Raw genomic sequence first — 17624 nt, forward strand, 5'->3', positions numbered from 1 at the left:
AATCTGGTGTGCAGTTACCGGCTGGGATCAAACACAAACATCCACCCTGACCCCCAGGAGGAGAGTTCAAGGCGTGCAAAAGGATCTTCGTAACGACCGGGATCAGAGTGCAGCAAGCAGCACGTACCTGGAAAATACTGACATAATAAACACGCGGAGGGCCTGGGATCTTCCAGGAAAAGTTCAGCGAATCCTCTGAACTAATGCCTCAAGGGTTTAATGTACATAACCACTTCATTTATTACTGCCAGTCTGCTGTTTCAGTTTAGCCAGGAGTTCATGGCTCAGGTGGTATCATCGCCTCTCAGGTGTCCCAGCATCATGAACACCGAGGTCCTGGAACATTTCTGTGGGGTTTTTAAGTGTCTGTTTAAAGGAATACATTCTTTTTGTGTGTGTGTCCACTCTCTGGAGCTAACACTGCCCGGTGTTAGCTCCAGAGAGTGGGGTTCTTCTTCTTGTCAAGTCTTCATGGTGGTAAGTTTGAGAGCTAGATGACATCCATCTATTTTTCCACACATTTTTGTGCAGGTGTTGTATTCTGCCAGGTGTTCCGTGGAGCAGGGGGCAGGTAGTAGTGGGCAGGTAAGGAGATGGGTGATATCCTGGGGACCAGTGCCACAGATGCAGGTAGTTGGATTTGTAGTATATCCCCATTTCACCATTTCCACCTTTGTTTGTCCAACTTTGCTTCTGAGGCGGTTGAGACGCTTCCATTTAGCCACCGTTTCATCCTTGCCTTCACTGCAAAAACTCAAAATCTTAACAAGAATATTTGTCTTATTTCTAATTAAAATGTCTCATTTTTAGTAAAAAAAAAAATCTCATTATACTTAAAACAAGACTCATCACTGAAAAATAACAACAATTTTCACTTAAAATAAAAATAAAAATCTGCCAGTGGAACAAGATTTTTTTGCTTGTAATGAGAAGATAAATCTTGTCCCACTGGCAGATTTTTTCAACTTATTTCAAGTGAAAATTTACTTGAAACAGGTGAAAATTGTCAAATAACAAGTTATTTTTCTGGTAATGACTCTTGTTTTAAGTGTAATGAGATTTTTTTACTAAAAATTAGACATTTTAACTAGAATATAAGACAAATATTCCTGGTAAGATTTTGAATTTTTGCAGTGTTTTGGGATTGTTTCAGATGGCAGTATTTTCATGTTGTGGCTAGGAGGGGTTATTCCAGACTAGTTCTCCACGGATTCAGCCTTTCCTCAGAAGGTGTAGCATCCCAGGCTGTTGTATGGCTGGGGAAGCTTTTTCTTGATTTCAGTCTTTGGGTGGCAGCAGTTCTTCTGTAGAGAAGGTGCAGTGGGAGAACCACACCGAGGTGCCGTAGGTCAGGACGCTCTCAGTCTCAGTGCAGGATCGGTAGAAGGTTGTCAGCAGCTTCTGGCTGATGTTGTTCTTCCTGAGCACTACCAGGAAGTGCAGACGCTGTTGAGCCTACTTTGCGACAGCCTTGGTGTTTGCAGACCAGGGGCCTCATGATCGAAACGTGCATGGATTTCTGAAAGAAATTCTCAAAACTGTGCGTACGCCCAAATCCACGCAGGTTTCTTTGAACATCACAATCAGCGTGGATTTGAGCGCACATGCAGGAGCATAACACTCCGCCATGTCTCCTCCCTCAAATACACATATTTGAATATGATAATGAAGAGAATTATCCATTAAAAACCGCTCATTCTAACAAGGAACTTGCAAAAACAAGTAAAACAAATAAAAAAGGAGCAGGAGAAATAATTTATTTGGGGCATTTCTTCCGATTTAAGCTATATTGCATTATGGGTATTGTTGTTCTTTGCTTTGTGTTACGGTCCGTGAAGAGTTGTGGTTTTATTATAATTGTAAGGATTTGTGAATGTTTATGGGCAGCGTTAGTACATCATTACACTCTCCTTTTCTTGTTTGTATTTTAAGAACCGACACAAGAACTCAAGTTTGTGGACGAAAAACGGTCCGTTTCGATCATGAGGCCCCAGGACAGGTCTGCAGAGATGGTGGTACCCAGGAAGGGACTGAGACTCCATTGATGTAGAGAGGAGACGGATCTGCCTTGCGTCTCCTGAAGTCGAGGATGATCTCCTTGGTCTTCGTGGTGTCCAGTGCCAGGTTGTTAGCTGCACACCACGTAGACGGCTGCAGGACGTCTCTCTGTAGGCCGTCTTGTCTCCTCCTGAGATCAGTCCCACCACTGTAGTGTGGTCAGCAGATTTCATGCTGTTGTTGCTGCTGCGGGCCGGTCTGCAGTCGGAGGTGTAGAGGTTGTAGGGGCGAGGGCTCAGCACAAACCCCTGGGGGGAGGAGAGGTGGGGGCCCACTTTAACTGTTTGGTTTGTAAGGTTTGAAGTCCTTAATCCAGCTGCCTGTGGGGGGGGGGGGCGAGGTCAGAGAGTTTGTTGAGCTGAAGTAAAGAAAGAGCATCTATGCATCTTTTAATGATTTGTTGTCAGTATTCAATTTCAAATGTTCAAAAAAGAAAACCACTCTAAAATGTGTCTTTTGCTATTTGCGCTTTTTCTTTGACAGACACATGAAAAAAAAAGTGTGTTCAGGGATGAATGTTTGTGCCTGGAAAAGTAAAACGTCTCCAAATGCCACTCATGCAAAGAACGGTGACTGGGGTGTACGTGCACTTTTCCTGTAGTCCTACTAACACGGGTACAGTAGGAGTTCATGCGTTTTTGTTTTTCTTCCTACTTCTTTCCGAACATGTCATGACTGCTGCTGCTACCAAAAGAAAAAATACTTTCAATTGAATTGAATCAAACTGAATTAACGCGTGGAATGAGGGACTTAAATCGTCTTCAACCGGCATGTATTGGTCTATGACCTATCAGTTTAGCCTTAGCCTCTAATAACCACAACTATGACGACTTGAGCAGGTAACTTTGCTTTGCAGTTTAAAATTTTCATCATCTACTGCAGGGCAGATCTGACATTTACATCAAAGACAACTGTCTGCAGCTCTTGTAAAAGAACTGCACTAAAAAGCACCGGCTTTCTCAGATATTCTGCAGCAATTCACTTTCCAATCCACAATAAATGTAGTAATATTGCTGCAGTTACTGTTATGTCGTCATAAGTTACCGAGCCAGGTGTGCTTCTGTGAGAATCCTTCAAACCACTTTTAAAATGAATTTGCCAGGTGATTTAAGTAGAAAAGTAAATGTCTGTCAAGAAATACACTGGAGTGTAATTTCTTAATGCAGAAAAACTCTAAATCCTGTTGCGATGAAAGGCTTCAAGCAAACATCTGCTCGGAGCATTGCTCCCTCCTTGGCAGAGGTGGGCCCCAGTAAACTGATTATACAGTACGAGCCCGGTTTTAATTAAATGCTGACAGCATGGGGCACAAAGCAGACTAGAAACTGCAAATGAGTTCGGGAAAATATGCACCTGCCTCCTCGCGCGTTCTCCGAGAGCACGAAGTGATATGCAGTCGGCGAGTTGAGTTTTCTTGTACAAGCCCCGCTCTAAATGGCTGTTTACAGCCACCCATCTGCACGCAGAGAGGGATGCACGATTAAAAGTCCGTTTTACTACATGACTTACAGCGTGTTGCTGCACGCAGCCGTGAAGAAACACGGGGCTGTGCTCAATTTCAGCAGCCGAGCGAGCACAAACAATACAGAAACAAGAGTGTTTGTCTGCAGGAACAACAAGGGAGCATCGAGGAGAGTTACTTCATGCTGTTTGTGTTTGGATCATTGTCTCCCTTCTCTTACTGTGCACACACCAGATGAAGGAGACGCAACCAGACCAAGCAGGGAGACTGACGGGCCTAGGCATTTGCTTTATCAACCTATCAGACACATACATATGCACATTTATTATAAAATACACAGAAACTCTAAAAGAAAGAATCCAGTCAAAGTTTAAACAACAACTGAGCATTCAGATATTTGTTAGGTCAACATGGCTTTAAGTGTCACTATCTGATACAGCCAAACTGTAAAATACATCTGCCAGCAACTTATAATTAATTTTAGACCGTTAAAATATGGAAATAATCGCGTAATGGAGTCTCCGCCTGTCAGCAAGCAGACCGCGCTTAAACTCACTGGCCCCTGTGAATATCATCTGCAGGTCAGTTTTGCGCTGCAGATATTAAGAACATCCTCCATTTATCATAATCCATAATCCAATACAGGGCAATACAGTAATAGTTGCAACAATATAAACAAGTACACTTCAGTAATGTTGTTGTACTCGCCATGTAAGGTTATAGTTACTAAATAAAATGCTTTTGCAGCACTTAAAGTTTGACAGGACAAAGGGTATGTGCTGTGATGATGTATTTTAGATTTGTGCATTTATTATTAATGTTGCTATAAATTATTTTTTATTGAAATAGCCACCAGGCTACTATTATATAGAATAAGTTTCATATGATGGATATAACTTGGAAGTGTGATAATGGTATATTTATTAGACTATGACAGCTACCAAAGTTACTTCTAAGGACATGCAATGCAATATTCTTTTTTTTCTATATTCATATGCTTGAACATGAGTGAAAAAGCACATATTTAACAATTGTTCAATTTATGCTTTAACGTGCAGTTTCAGTTTTTGCAAAAAAAAAAAAAAGAGTTCAACACGATGCTCTGAATGGAGGTTGGTTTGGGTTTGCAGCAAATGCTCTGAAGTCCTGAAACATAACCGTCCTGAACCTGAACCTTACAAACGCAGCTCAGCCGCATCCTCCCAAAGAAATCTGACAAAATGCTCATATGTGCACATCCTCCCTGCTGAAACGCGACCTGGCCCGTATCAGCTCACCTGCCTGTGGTTGGGAGCGCCGGCGGGTGCAGAGAGAGGACACCGGCACCGCTCCCGCTCCAGCCTGTGCTTTTTCACCAGCTCTATCAAGTGGGCAGGTTTTTGATGCGACTCGAGCCAACAAACCTGTTCAGTGACAGGTGCACCAGCCGGCACGGCACGACGCCACCGAGGCCAGAACCCACCCACACATGTTCCACGGGACATCATTTCAGACATACTTATTCTAAAATCCTGATATGAACAGATAACGTGGGAGTCAGTTTAACCAGAGATGCTGATTGAAAAGTCAGCAAATCCCACCTACATTCGAGGTATTATACTTGGGGGAAAATGGACATAGATTTTACAAGATTTGCAGACAAACATATTTTTAGAATAATGTTGATTGCAAGTAAAAAAGCAATTACCAGAAAGTGGATGAAGGATGAGGCAGCTAAGGTGGAGGATTGGGTTGAGGTTATACACAATATATATGGGATGGAAAAGTTAACTTTCTGTGTGAGACTAGAGATGGACAGATTTAAAAGAATTTGGGAAAGCTGGTTAGAGTACATAAAACCAATTAGGTCAGACTTTATCTGAGATGTACATCTTGGGAACAAAGACCCCTAGTTCATAGTTCATAGCTACAGATGTTGAGATGTTCTATTTCTTTTTATTTTATTTTATTTTATTTCATCATATTTGCAACATTGATGACATGGTAAAACCCTGTTAAGTCTACTGGTCATAAGGTTATAAACAGGCATAGTAATACTTAATCTCGATCCAAAATAAAAGACAGGAATATTGTCATGTTTAATTATATGTTACTGTACTACTGGGAAAAAGGAAAAAAATGAATCATTGTGTACCAGTTATATGCAGAATATATGTGAAAATGTTCAATAAAAAGAAAATTAAAAAAGAAAAGAAAAGTCAGCAAATCGCTGGCGGCAGCCGAAGCTGTGCTTTGACAATTCCTTTGCAGCACGAGCAAGAATATCAGACCAAAATGTAATTTCTTTTTACATAATCATCAGCTGGCATCTCGTACCTGGGCCTGAGCTCCATTGATCATCAGGTAGTAAAGCTTGCTCAGGATGCTTTGCTGCAGCTGGTCCCAGGAAATAGACCGGTCCTCCCTCATCAGGAACGGAGGGCCGAACCTTAAACACATGCAAAGAATATTAGTGCTGCAGGTCCACCAATGGATAGGTTACAACACCGGTAGACTTAACCTCGATGTATTCCTGGCATGTCTCCCCACTCTGTTGTAATCAGAGGTGGGAAGAGTGGACAAAAATTGTACCTAAGTAAAAGTACTGTTACTTCAGAATAATATGACTCAAGTAGAAGTAAAAAGTAGTCATTCAAATAATTACTTGAGTAAAAGTAAAAAAGTACTTGGTGAAAAAACTGTTGAGTAACGTTATTTTTTTAACACAACCATTCAAACAGACAAAAGTACAAAATAATCATCTTCAGGCAAATTAAATCAATAAAATAATAAAATAAATTAAAATTAATAAAAAAAAATTGCTTAAATTAGAATAATTATAAAAAATCAAGTACTTTAATAAATAATAAAATAAATAAAATAATAACAGAATAAAAAAATAAATTAAGCACAAGTAGCACAAAATTTCAAGCGTTTGTACTTTTCTTTTTTAACCAGGCAGAACTAGAACAAGCCCATGAACTCATATCAACTCTGTGTGTGTTTGAGTCTGTGTAAATGTGACAAAACATGCAAAAACAAAATTTTTTCCCAAAGAATCACTCAGTGATGTCATGAGATTGACCCGTATGTGGAGGGGATAAAAGAAAAGTAACGAGCTCAACGTAGCCTAATGTAGCGGAGTAAGAGTTACAGTTTCTTCTTCACAAATCTACTCAAGTAAAAGTAAAAAGTATAGTGATTCAAAACTACTCTTAAAAGTACAACATTTCCCCAAACTTACTCAAGTAAATGTAACGGAGTAAATGGAACTCGTTACTACCCACCTCTGGTCGTAATGTAAATAATTATTAAAGATCATGAGCCACTTTAGAGCAGAATCCTTCAATAGATTACCAATAGAAGCACAAACTGAGACAATAAAGAATGAAAACAACCATGCAGATGTGCAGATTTTCAGGCTGGATCTTTGCTCATGGTGATAAAAATCACCATTTAGATGGACTATATGGAGAAGTTTATCATTATTTGTTCCGAGACAAACATTTTTGCTGGTATATATCTCCACTTGTAAGCAGAGTTGCAGATCAGATAATAAAATCTATCATTTTTCTGAGCATCCGCCTGCTTCCACGCCGTAATCAACATAAGAGAGGTGAAACGCTTGGTCTTTGTTAACTTGAAGGGAAGTGACGCAAAGAAGTGCACCACTGAGTTTCTACAAATACACTCTGTTCTCACAGTTCAGGGTCAATAAAGAAACTAAACAAATGAAAAACTGGAGTTTCAGAGTCTCCATGTGTGAAGCCAATGTCATTTTCTTGGCGCAGCCCAGGCCTCCAGCTGTCGTCTGATGAGGGCGAGATTGGTGGGTGGCTGGAGCCATGACAGCGTGGCGTTTGAAGGACGAACAGAGATACTGACCCTCGTGGATGGGATCAGAGTTTCTCACCACAGTGTCTGCCGGCTCACCTGTATCGATCTCTCTGGACTCTGTCAGTGAGACGGATGTCTGATGGATCTCTGCACCGAGCCAGATATCAGAGTCCTCAATCGTTTAACCTGTAACTACTCTCGCTGAGTCACATCAAGGAGGAAAATGTGAAAATGGGAGTTTTTTGGGGATTTGATAGTTATATTATTCACTTCAGAAGGAACTCTTTCATTGAGGAACATTATTTTACTGATCCTCTTGTGCATTTGCATATTTACCACACAAATCAGGTTGATTTTAAAACTGCATTCTAGACTTAAAGCAGCACAATGTAACTTTCAGCTTTTGTTGAGTTTGGCGGCTCCTTTGGACAAAAGCGGTAGTGCTTTACCAGAAAGAACACTACATTTCCCATGAGCACCAGCGCGTACTGCCGGAAAACTCCCGTCCCCGTCGCGTGCATTTGATAATGCACTCTGGTTTTGTTCTACGGCACCTTTTTCCTGTCATGTTTTTTAGAGGGACTTCGTCATAAATTAGTAGTCCAACACACTTACTGACAAAATAAAAAAAATACTTTATAACCTGTGAATAACTGAATGTTTTGCAGATCAACCCTGCACAATTTTACAGTTCTCAGGAAAAATAGTAGAAATGTTCTATACATTTTCTTTGCATTGCATTCTTTCCTCTAGTGCTGTAATTCTATTCAATTGTATTATTATTTTATAAAGCTTCCTCATTGACACAATTTTATGATCACTATTATTATTCTGTGTCTGTTGTTGATATTGTCAGTAATTTTAGAATTACCAAAACCCAAGACGAATGTGGAAACATTCTAATTTTTATTCTTATTGAACATAGAACTCTACATTTACATTTGTATCATAACAATTCTGTGTCTTGTTTTATCCCCATAAATCCCCATCGGTCGGACATCCCTCCTCGTCTTTCAGCTCACGCCAGCGAGTGAACGCCGGTGTCGTTCCAAAAAGTGATTGCCTGCCAGAATCTGATTTCTCCCCTGAAAATGGGTCTTTTTACCTGCTAAAAATTGATTGAATGCCAAATACAGTTAATGAAAGGTTGTTTCTACCTAAATATGATTTGATATCATTCTTGAGCTTCATAATATAAACACTAGAGCTCACAGGATTGCTTTTAACTGTTTTACAACACAAAATAGGCATTTTCACCTTTCAAAAATTGATTGAAGGCCTCCTCCGATAAAACCTTTATTTTCTTCTGATTTTTCGCTGTTTCGGCCATGATACCAGCTCCACGTTTAACTCAACACCAGCTTCTGCGGAGCTCTGGGCTCCACGCCCCGCCCATTTTCGTCTCGACTACGAATCGGGAAGGAGGGGGAAGTGATGTATGCCGTAAAGCAGTCAAAGCTGTAAAAATTTGTAGTTTTTTAGTGTGGAAGGGTTCCTACCATGCTCCTCAAAGTTACATAGTGCCAGTGAAGGTGATACAGACCCCTCAGACCATGACAGAGGTTCATTAAACCTGTTGGAAGTTGATGTACCATCACAATGACTCTGGAAATATGATATTAAGGTGGAAAAGTTACGTAGTGTCGCTTTAACACACTTCTAATATATTGATGTCAACAAAATGTTGTTTACGGTGTGCAGGTTGCTAGCATCTGTACAATGTGGAGTAAGTTAAAAATAATTGGAAGGTGTTTTACTTCCTGCAAAAACACCAGCAGGCAACTGACCAGTCTAAATTATCTATATCTTATCCCATAATGCAACCTGCTACTGAAGTGGACGGTGGTCAGAGTGCTCATGTGATTGGTATTGGTTATGCTAAAGCCTAATCGGGTTTTCCGTGACGTGTATCTGTTGTCGTTGCTGTTCGCTCCTCCTTCCCGTCCTCTCAACCCCCACCCGGTCCAGGCAGATGCTTTCCTGAGTCTGGTCCTGCCAGAGGTTTAGGGAGGCTAAAGGGGAGGCTTTGCTCAGGGTGGGGGATTGTATCGAGAAAAAAGAAGCAATCTGTTGGTTTCCTTAGAAGCAAATAGTTATTGTTATAAGCAATGTATTAATACGACTACTTTGGAATGACTTGAACTGTCTTATTGAAGTGTGTTGAGAGAATATTTCTCGTGATTTGACGCTATATAAATACATTTAAATTGAAGCATCCTTTTATTTATGACTGTCAAACCAGTCCGGAGTATATACTGTGCATTGTTTTGTATGAATAGTATACAATATATGTAGTTTTGAAACTTTATAATCATATTTGATGCTTTATTATCATGTCTCTGTTTGATATGTATCTTTATATTGAGCTTAAAGCATACACAAGTTACAAACCTTTAGTTACATGGCAAAAAGTAGGGACTTTTATCAAGGCTGGAAGCAGGTATTCATGTTTGCTTTATTTCTTATCAGGTACATTTATTCCCAGACACAACATTTTGGTGAACAGATTAAATGCGTAAGCCGAGGTACCACTGTGTTCTGCAAGCCTGACTTTGAATTTTCCATATTATCCTGACTTTTTCTGATGCTGGATTGTAATCAGAGGCCCTGCAAACACTGAATGTACACGTCTGCTGTGGTTTCAGATAGATAGATAGATAGATAGAACTTTATTCATCCCTGAAGGGAAATTCAACTGTCCAGCAGCTCATCAAAACTTAAAAAATAACCACACTTCCACTCAGACAATAAAGGCACATTAATATTAAAATAAACATGAAATATAAGGTTAAAAAATAGCGTATAAAGTGCAAACTAAAATATAGTCCAGTTGTGGCAGAGGTGAGTGTGTGAGTGTGTGAGTGTGTGTGTGACTGAGTTCAGGAGGACTTAAACAGTGTTATGATTTCTATCTTCTTGTCTGAGAGTTGGTGTGTAACGTGGGGTGATGTGGCCGTACCTGACGGTCTGCTGGCCTCCTCCAGCAGCGTTGCACACCAGCAGCAGGATCTTGACAGGGACGCCCTGGTTGAGGAACTCCGACGACAGCGTCCCAGACGAAGGTAATCGCTGACCCTCGGGACCCGCGGCGTATGGGGACGACGGCAAACTGTGGTGGTACCCTGGATTACAAAGGAGAACACAGGAAAATGTTTGAATGAGAATGAAAGAAAAAAAGAAGACGGATACAACAGTCAACAGCAGAGGAGAGGAAAAAAACTATAACGTTTCCATCAAAAATAGCTCTTGCTGATTCGATCAGCCCAGTTTAATTTTGTTTATCACTGAATTTAGCACCTGAAAGACGGAGTAAATAGCAGAATTGAGATATCCAAACTGGCGAGACGGCAGCGTTTCTATTTGAGGAGCGGTGACTCAGCGGGGGGGAACAGACGGACCAATGGCCGCCTGCTCTCTCAGCAGGAGGCTTCATCTGATGCAGCTTCTGCAGCACATCCTGTCCTGGTGGGGTGCCAAGCCAGCACCACTTTCTTCTCGTTCCCCTCACGTCTCCTCCAGCACGGAGGAGTGTGACTGACTGACTAACTGAGACTGTAAGATCTCTGCGAGATGTGGCGACAGAGGAGCCGCTCTCACTATAACCTGCGGGTTTTGGCATGTGGGTCAGCCGCGGTCGGTTCACGGTGATAAATCATGCACTTAATTGGTCTTGCAGACACAGACGGAAAGGTATTGATTAACCGCAACCCCAAACCACATAGTTTCATTAAAGACGACTTCACCACTGACAAAGGAAATGCCACCGCCGAGCATCCTCTGACGGAGATGCCTATGAAGCAGCAGGCCTCTGTTGATACATGCCTCCTATTAGGCAAATAAAAGGCGTGTGAAAACGTTAAGCGGCGGTTGTGTGAAGGGCAAGACCTATTCAGATCTAATCAAAGCACAGCATTAATATGAAACTTCTGATTGCAGCCTTTAGCAAGTGTAAGGATAAGTATGCTAAACTTTTCACTAATTAATGTCGCTCCAATCAAGCAAGTATGGAAACTTACTTAATCATATGCTTCAACTTACAGGAGCAACGACCTCTGAGAGCTGTGGGAAAGTTTTAGGAGTGAAGTTGTGTGTTTATGCTCATCATGAGCCTGTAACTTTCACAATGATGAGCGAGTCCCGTGATGACTCTCCCCACTGCTGACACGACCTCTGCAACCATTCATTTCATTTTCATTTTATTCTTTATTTCATTCAAAAAACAAAACAATTCAATACAAATACAAATACAAATGTTCCTAACTTGTGAATGAAAAGGGAGCAGAAAGAAGAAGAATCTTATCTGATCTGCCCCTTTCCCAAATAACATAAATTACAAAAAATAATAATAAAAAAACAACAACTAAGTGAATAAAAAAAACTAAAATAAAATAAAATTTAAATAAAATTAAAATAAAATTACCGCCGCCTATGGGTATGTCAATCAAACTCAACTAACATTTTTCATTATATTTCCTTAACATACAGGCTTTAATTGTTCTTTTGAATGTAATGTTTGATTTGGATTCTTTGTTTTATTTATTCAGATTGTTCCATAAATTGATTCCTTTCACAAAAACACAACGTTCCATCAATTTTGTCCTGCACCTTGGTTTAAAAAAAATCTCTGTTCCTTTTAAGTTATACTTGCTTTCTCTTTTTTCAAATCTTTTCTGAATGTTGATTGGTAAAGTTTTTTTTTTATGAGCTTTAAACATAATTTGCAGAATACTATACTCTACTAATTCATGAAATTTCAACAAATTTAACTGAAGGAATAATGGATTTGTTGGATCTCTATATCGTTTTCTACTGATTATCCTTATGGCTCTTTTTTGCAGAATGAAAATTGATTGAATATATGTTTTACAGGCATTTCCCCAAACTTCAACACCATGAGAAACAGGCAGCACACAAGTTTAAAACGTGTTTGACCCACGCACCTGCTGAACCTGATCTCCAGTTGTTAAAAAGCTGCAGACTAACCGAGCGACCGCAGGAAGCCTGTGAACTCATGGTTCCCGTCTACCTGCAGCCTCCTTTCATTATCAGTGCCTCACAGTCTGAGCCATGCTAAACACTGCCACAGCACGTGAAAGCCCATAATTAAACACCTCCGGATCCGCAGGGATCCGCTCCTCACACAGACACAGCTCCACCCCCAACATTCCCATAAACCCCTTTTGCACAGCAGAACAAAAAAAAAAAAAGGAGGTTCAAAAAGTCAGATTATAGATGAACATCTGCAGCTTAGTTTGACTATTAAATTGGCTTAAATTTGAAATAATGATAAAATAATAATATTTTGGGGCTGATAAACAGCAGCCACAATGTCCCATGGCTTAAGACAAAATTAAGGAGTTCATATCTTTACATTACTTTTGAATGAACGCCTGAATTCATGCCGTTTATGGATCGCCTTGTCCTCCCAATTTCTTCACTGTCACGCTGATATTTTTTATTCAAATCAACAAATCAGCAGATTCATAGCGGGTTGGTGGGGATTGATGTTGCTCATGACAAATCTTTTATTCATTCTATGGCCAGGAATGTGCCAGGACTCATAACAGATTTAAGCAATAATACTGCAGTGCTGTTAAATATTCAAATGAACCTAAACTGGAAGTTAACGGCCCGGACAAAAGCTCCTGGAGACGGTACCTATGGGCCGTGACGCTGAAACCACGATGCTTCAAAGAAATGTACAGTATGTGCAGTTTTTATTGATTTAACCCCTTATTTAAAGGGGACCTATTATGGCATCCAATGTCTATTTTAAACAGGCCTTGAATGTCTTAAAAACAAGCTTTTGATTGTTTTTGCTAAATAAATTAGAAATTCAGCCTCTCAGCCATGTCTTTATCATCTCATTCTCTAACCTCCTTCTCTATGAGGGATTCTGAGTGGGCGTGGCTATGATAATGAGGCTCTGTGCTGATTGGCTGCTTGACGCGATGACGCGATACACCGCTACAAAAAAATGGTGGAAGCTCCGGCCGGCGGAGTTATTATTACACCGTGTCATAACTGCATGCGATGCGTCAGCACCAAAATCAATTCCATTGCTTTATTTTCTATTGGACTGTCCTAACTGACCGCAGCGCTGCACAGCGTGACGCGGCGCGCCGTTTTGAGCTGAACATTTGTCGGATGCCCTGCTTCTATTTTCTTCCTGTCGCTCGCGTTGAAAGCGCTGTAGGAAACAGTCATGGATGAGGAACGGCTGATCCAGTTACTTGAAATGAGAAGTTATCTCTATGATTCCTCCTCATTTCACTACAAAAACCTCAATAAAGTGGCAGCTGCTGGAGGGAGATGGACAGAGAGCGTCCGATGTCACGCAGTGCTATGATAGTCGGACGCTCGTATACAGTTACACGGTTTTATAGTTGTGGGCGTGGTTTGCATTTTGGTTACGTAACGAAAGGGAGCAGAATCTAAACAGCTCGTAAAAGCCACGTCATACTGGACGGCTCATCCGGGCGGCTGTACAGACACTGCAGAATTTGGTTGCTTTCCTCCTTCTCTGAATTGGCAGGCTGAGGGGAGACCACTTTATATATGTTAAAGCAAGAAAAAACCTGTTTTTCATAATAGGTCCCCTTTAAAATAACATTTTATCATTAATTAATTAACAAATGTATTCTAAATGCATTTATATTTGTGTGTTGGACGTTTGTAATTAAGGTCTAAAGCAGGAGCGGTCCCCTGGGAGAACCAGACCAGAGCAATTAACGCTGTGACTAAGCTGACGTCAGCAGGCTCCCACAGGACGAGACAACACAAGACACCACACAGATGTGGTTGCACATCTGCTGAGCCCTGCAAGCTTCTTCAGTATGGGCTTGATCAGAGGTGGTTATTTTGCTTCTGACGTCTAGTAGGAACACCCGGGTTATTACCATACAGTTAGGTCAGGGAATATTACTTTATACTGACAACGCCTGGGTTTTTGAGACTTTATGAGTAAATCAACCAAAATGTAACCTTTAGCTTCAATTTTAGAGGTTTCACGCACACAAAAATGACAAATGTGACATTTATGGCATCCTAAATGATAAATGAAGTCGTTTTAAACAAAATAGCTTCACATTAAATATTTGAAATCCCCTGCACTGGACGACTGCCTGAAGTCTGGAGAATTCAAGAAGGACCGGCGGTTTGGAGCTTGTGAACCGTCTGAAAGGATTCTGTGTTGATCCATTGCAGTGTCTTTAAGCCATTTTGATGTTGTTGAACTAACCAGAGCTTTTTTTTTCTTTTTAAGAACCATGCAGTTGATCTGTCCAGAACTATGGTTTTTATGATTCTCTTATAGATGTATAAGGTTTTTTCAGTGTAACGAGAGCCTCCTACACGTGCATCAACGTCTTCTTGGACTTCATGTTGGCAGCTCCAATCAAAAAACTGTCAAATGCCAACTCAATCCTTGATATAAACTTCAAACCTTTCTCCTGCTGTGTTTGTCTTAGTAATTGAGTAATGAGGGAGTAGGGAGTAAATTAGTAACTGAGTAATGAGGAAATGGACCTGGTCGAGTCAACCAACGTCACGTCAGTCAGTTGTTTGAGGTACTTTGCTCCAAAATACTTCAATTCTGTTGAAAAGTCTCTTAAAGTCCATCGTGGTGACGTCAAGAGGCAAATTTAAGTATTAAATATTTATGAATCCTATAAGGTCAGATGTATGATAATTGATACATTAATTTCTGAGACCTCTCCCCCCCCCCATTATTATAAAAAGAAGAAAAAAATGTAAACGATAAAAAACTAATACTAATAAAAATAATAAAATCCAATGCATTCATGATAAAACAAATAAATTGTTTAAAAAACGGTTAAAAGACAAAATTGATGGCATTTTCAATTTTAATAGATATACTTTAAATTAAAAAAAGATTTTCTATGAATCGTGCATTACTTTAACTTTTACTTTAACGAATGAAGGAAAGAGCTGTGTACTTAACTGTACAAATATGGAAATACAAACGTAAATAGATGCAGACATAAATAAGTGATGGAATGTTTCCACATGAAAAAATACATAATTAAACCCAAAGATTTACATTTAATTCTGTAGTGAATCATGTATTTCTGCACATAATTATTAATTATTTAGTTTTGATTTTGGTTCATGTGGCCGTCCCCGAGGTTTAAGTTTGAACAGACGTGAACACATGCAGGAGCGACGTTGCTGGATTTCTGCAGCCCTTGGAGCCGTGGTGTCATGAGAGCCAACGGCTCTTAAGTTCTAAACGAATTATAACAACCGACTCTCTGAGTGGAGTAAAGGATATCATGGTTTAATCCACCTGAACGTCCCCGTGCTTCTTGGATTCGGGTCATACCTGCGATGAACGGGCTCCTGGGTTATCAGGCCAGCTGTGAACTTCAGTTCACACCTGATACAGAAATGTGTCCTCCCGCGAGTCTCCAGGGACGGAGACAGAACATCAGCTGAAGGGAGGATGTGCAGACATTTCAAGGAGGCTGGTTACCCCTCATAGTCCATGGGCCAGACCAGATATCAGTACCACTCAAGGTGACCAAACTTGTTTATAATTTTTAAAAATATGTATGTCTATAGATATTTTGGTATTATAACCTTCCTGAGTGGCAACTGGATCATAGTTATCAGCTCCCGAAGTTAACACCCCCTTCAGAAAATTACATTTTAAATGCTGGTGCATATGGTTTAGATATCTGTCAATGTTTCACAATATTGTCTTTGGTATCATTTTAAAGGGGACCTTTTAAGCTTTCATTCAAGCTAAGATGTGAATCTTTCTGACCAACATAGAGGTCACGGCAGCTCTTTAAATTATAAACAATACACATTTTTACACCATTTTCGCCTAAATGATATACTATCTTTTATCCCTGTGTCATCTAGGAACAACAGAGACACAAAATACAAAAACTGGAATACTCACAGGACCATAAGGATTCAGTAAATGTATAATATACCCCTACTATATCATTGTTGCAGGTCATTGTGAGCCTTAAACTAGAAGAGCATCATTAGGCTCCTATGAAACTATAATAGCCACTAGGCTAATGTCACAAACTGGTCTTTAACATGCAAATACAGGACATAAGATAAGGGGATAAGGAACCAGCTTAATTTTATAAATAACATTATAAACAATAACAATATTGCCAAAAAAAATTTACATCGTTATTAAAGGGAATATGTCGAGATCTGATTATAGTTGGGCTATCAAGTTCTGTGTGTACTTAAGATAGTGTTAAGAAGGTTAACCAAGTACAGAATCATCACATAATGTCACTCAAACTATGATACAGCTGCCACTCAGGAAGGGTTATCATACCAAAATATCATCTACAGACATGGATCTTTTCAAAAATCATAAGTAAGTTTTGTCGCCTTTAGTGGTACTGACAAGTGAAATTTTGGGCTCTGGCCCATGGAATATCACCTCGTCCCTATTATTGCTCCTATCGTTTTAGCCTTTTGAGCTGAACAATGCCATCTATGCAATCGATCTGATCATCAAAGATGGCCCCATGTGTGGTGATCACGTTGTTTCTCTAGATCTGCTACGGGAAGTCTTTGAGATAATAGTCTGAAACCAAGCAAAAACCATAAATCTAGGAGCTGACGTTCACATCATGTAACCTTACCTGCAGTGAGAAGCATGTAGAGGTGCGTATTTATAAGCATTCCTGTGTTTATACCAATGATTTAGTCGTTAATCATTTCCACAATGTGAAAACACTCACCGCTGGAGTCCTCACGGCGAAGACAGAATCAGCTAAATCAGACATCCGTTCAATTTGGAGTCAGATGATGCAACTACTCTACTTCCACTCAATCTAGTGGTTCAAAAAGTTATAAACATTTGGCTTTGATGGCTTTAATTTGCTCTAATGTCATGCAGAGGGAAGATTAGGAAGATGATTTAAGAGATCCATCCAATGGTTTACCTTTGACGTAATCAAATAGAGGTCATTTATTTAAATTCACAACCACTCTTCTATTTCACGAGGCCTCCGAAAAACCTTTCACATGTGAAAACCTTACATTGAACTTACAACCTCAACTAACTGTTACTTTGAAACACCCAAAATAAATCAATATCAAAGAACGTGACAGCAAAGAAGTACCGGGGGGCAATATAAGAAAGGGTTGTATTTGTTTGTGTGAAGGCTGTTTTAGGTGGTGCCTTGCAGCTTCTTCTTAAAGACACTTGATATATCGGGTGACTGTAATCGGTGCCCGAGGGAGTAATCCACTCTGATAGCCGTGCTTTACAGAGTCCCTGCACACG

At 40.1% G+C, this 17624-nt stretch overlaps 1 protein-coding gene across 5 annotated transcripts in view; it reads right to left on the reverse strand.

Moving 5' to 3' along the window:
* The window catches only part of usp43b (ubiquitin specific peptidase 43b), a 98002-nt gene that overhangs the window by 16314 nt on the left and 64064 nt on the right, over positions 1–17624 (reverse strand). For all 5 annotated transcript variants that reach the window (XM_061711358.1, XM_061711357.1, XM_061711356.1 and 2 more), the window contains 2 exons: positions 10296–10458; positions 5837–5948 (listed from right to left, as the gene is read on the reverse strand). In XM_061711358.1, the coding sequence (XP_061567342.1) occupies positions 5837–5948; positions 10296–10458 (275 nt within the window). The remainder of the gene's footprint in view (positions 1–5836; positions 5949–10295; positions 10459–17624) is intronic.

This window comes from Cololabis saira, chromosome 21 (assembly GCF_033807715.1).
Source record: "Cololabis saira isolate AMF1-May2022 chromosome 21, fColSai1.1, whole genome shotgun sequence".
Lineage (NCBI taxonomy): Eukaryota > Metazoa > Chordata > Actinopteri > Beloniformes > Belonidae > Cololabis > Cololabis saira.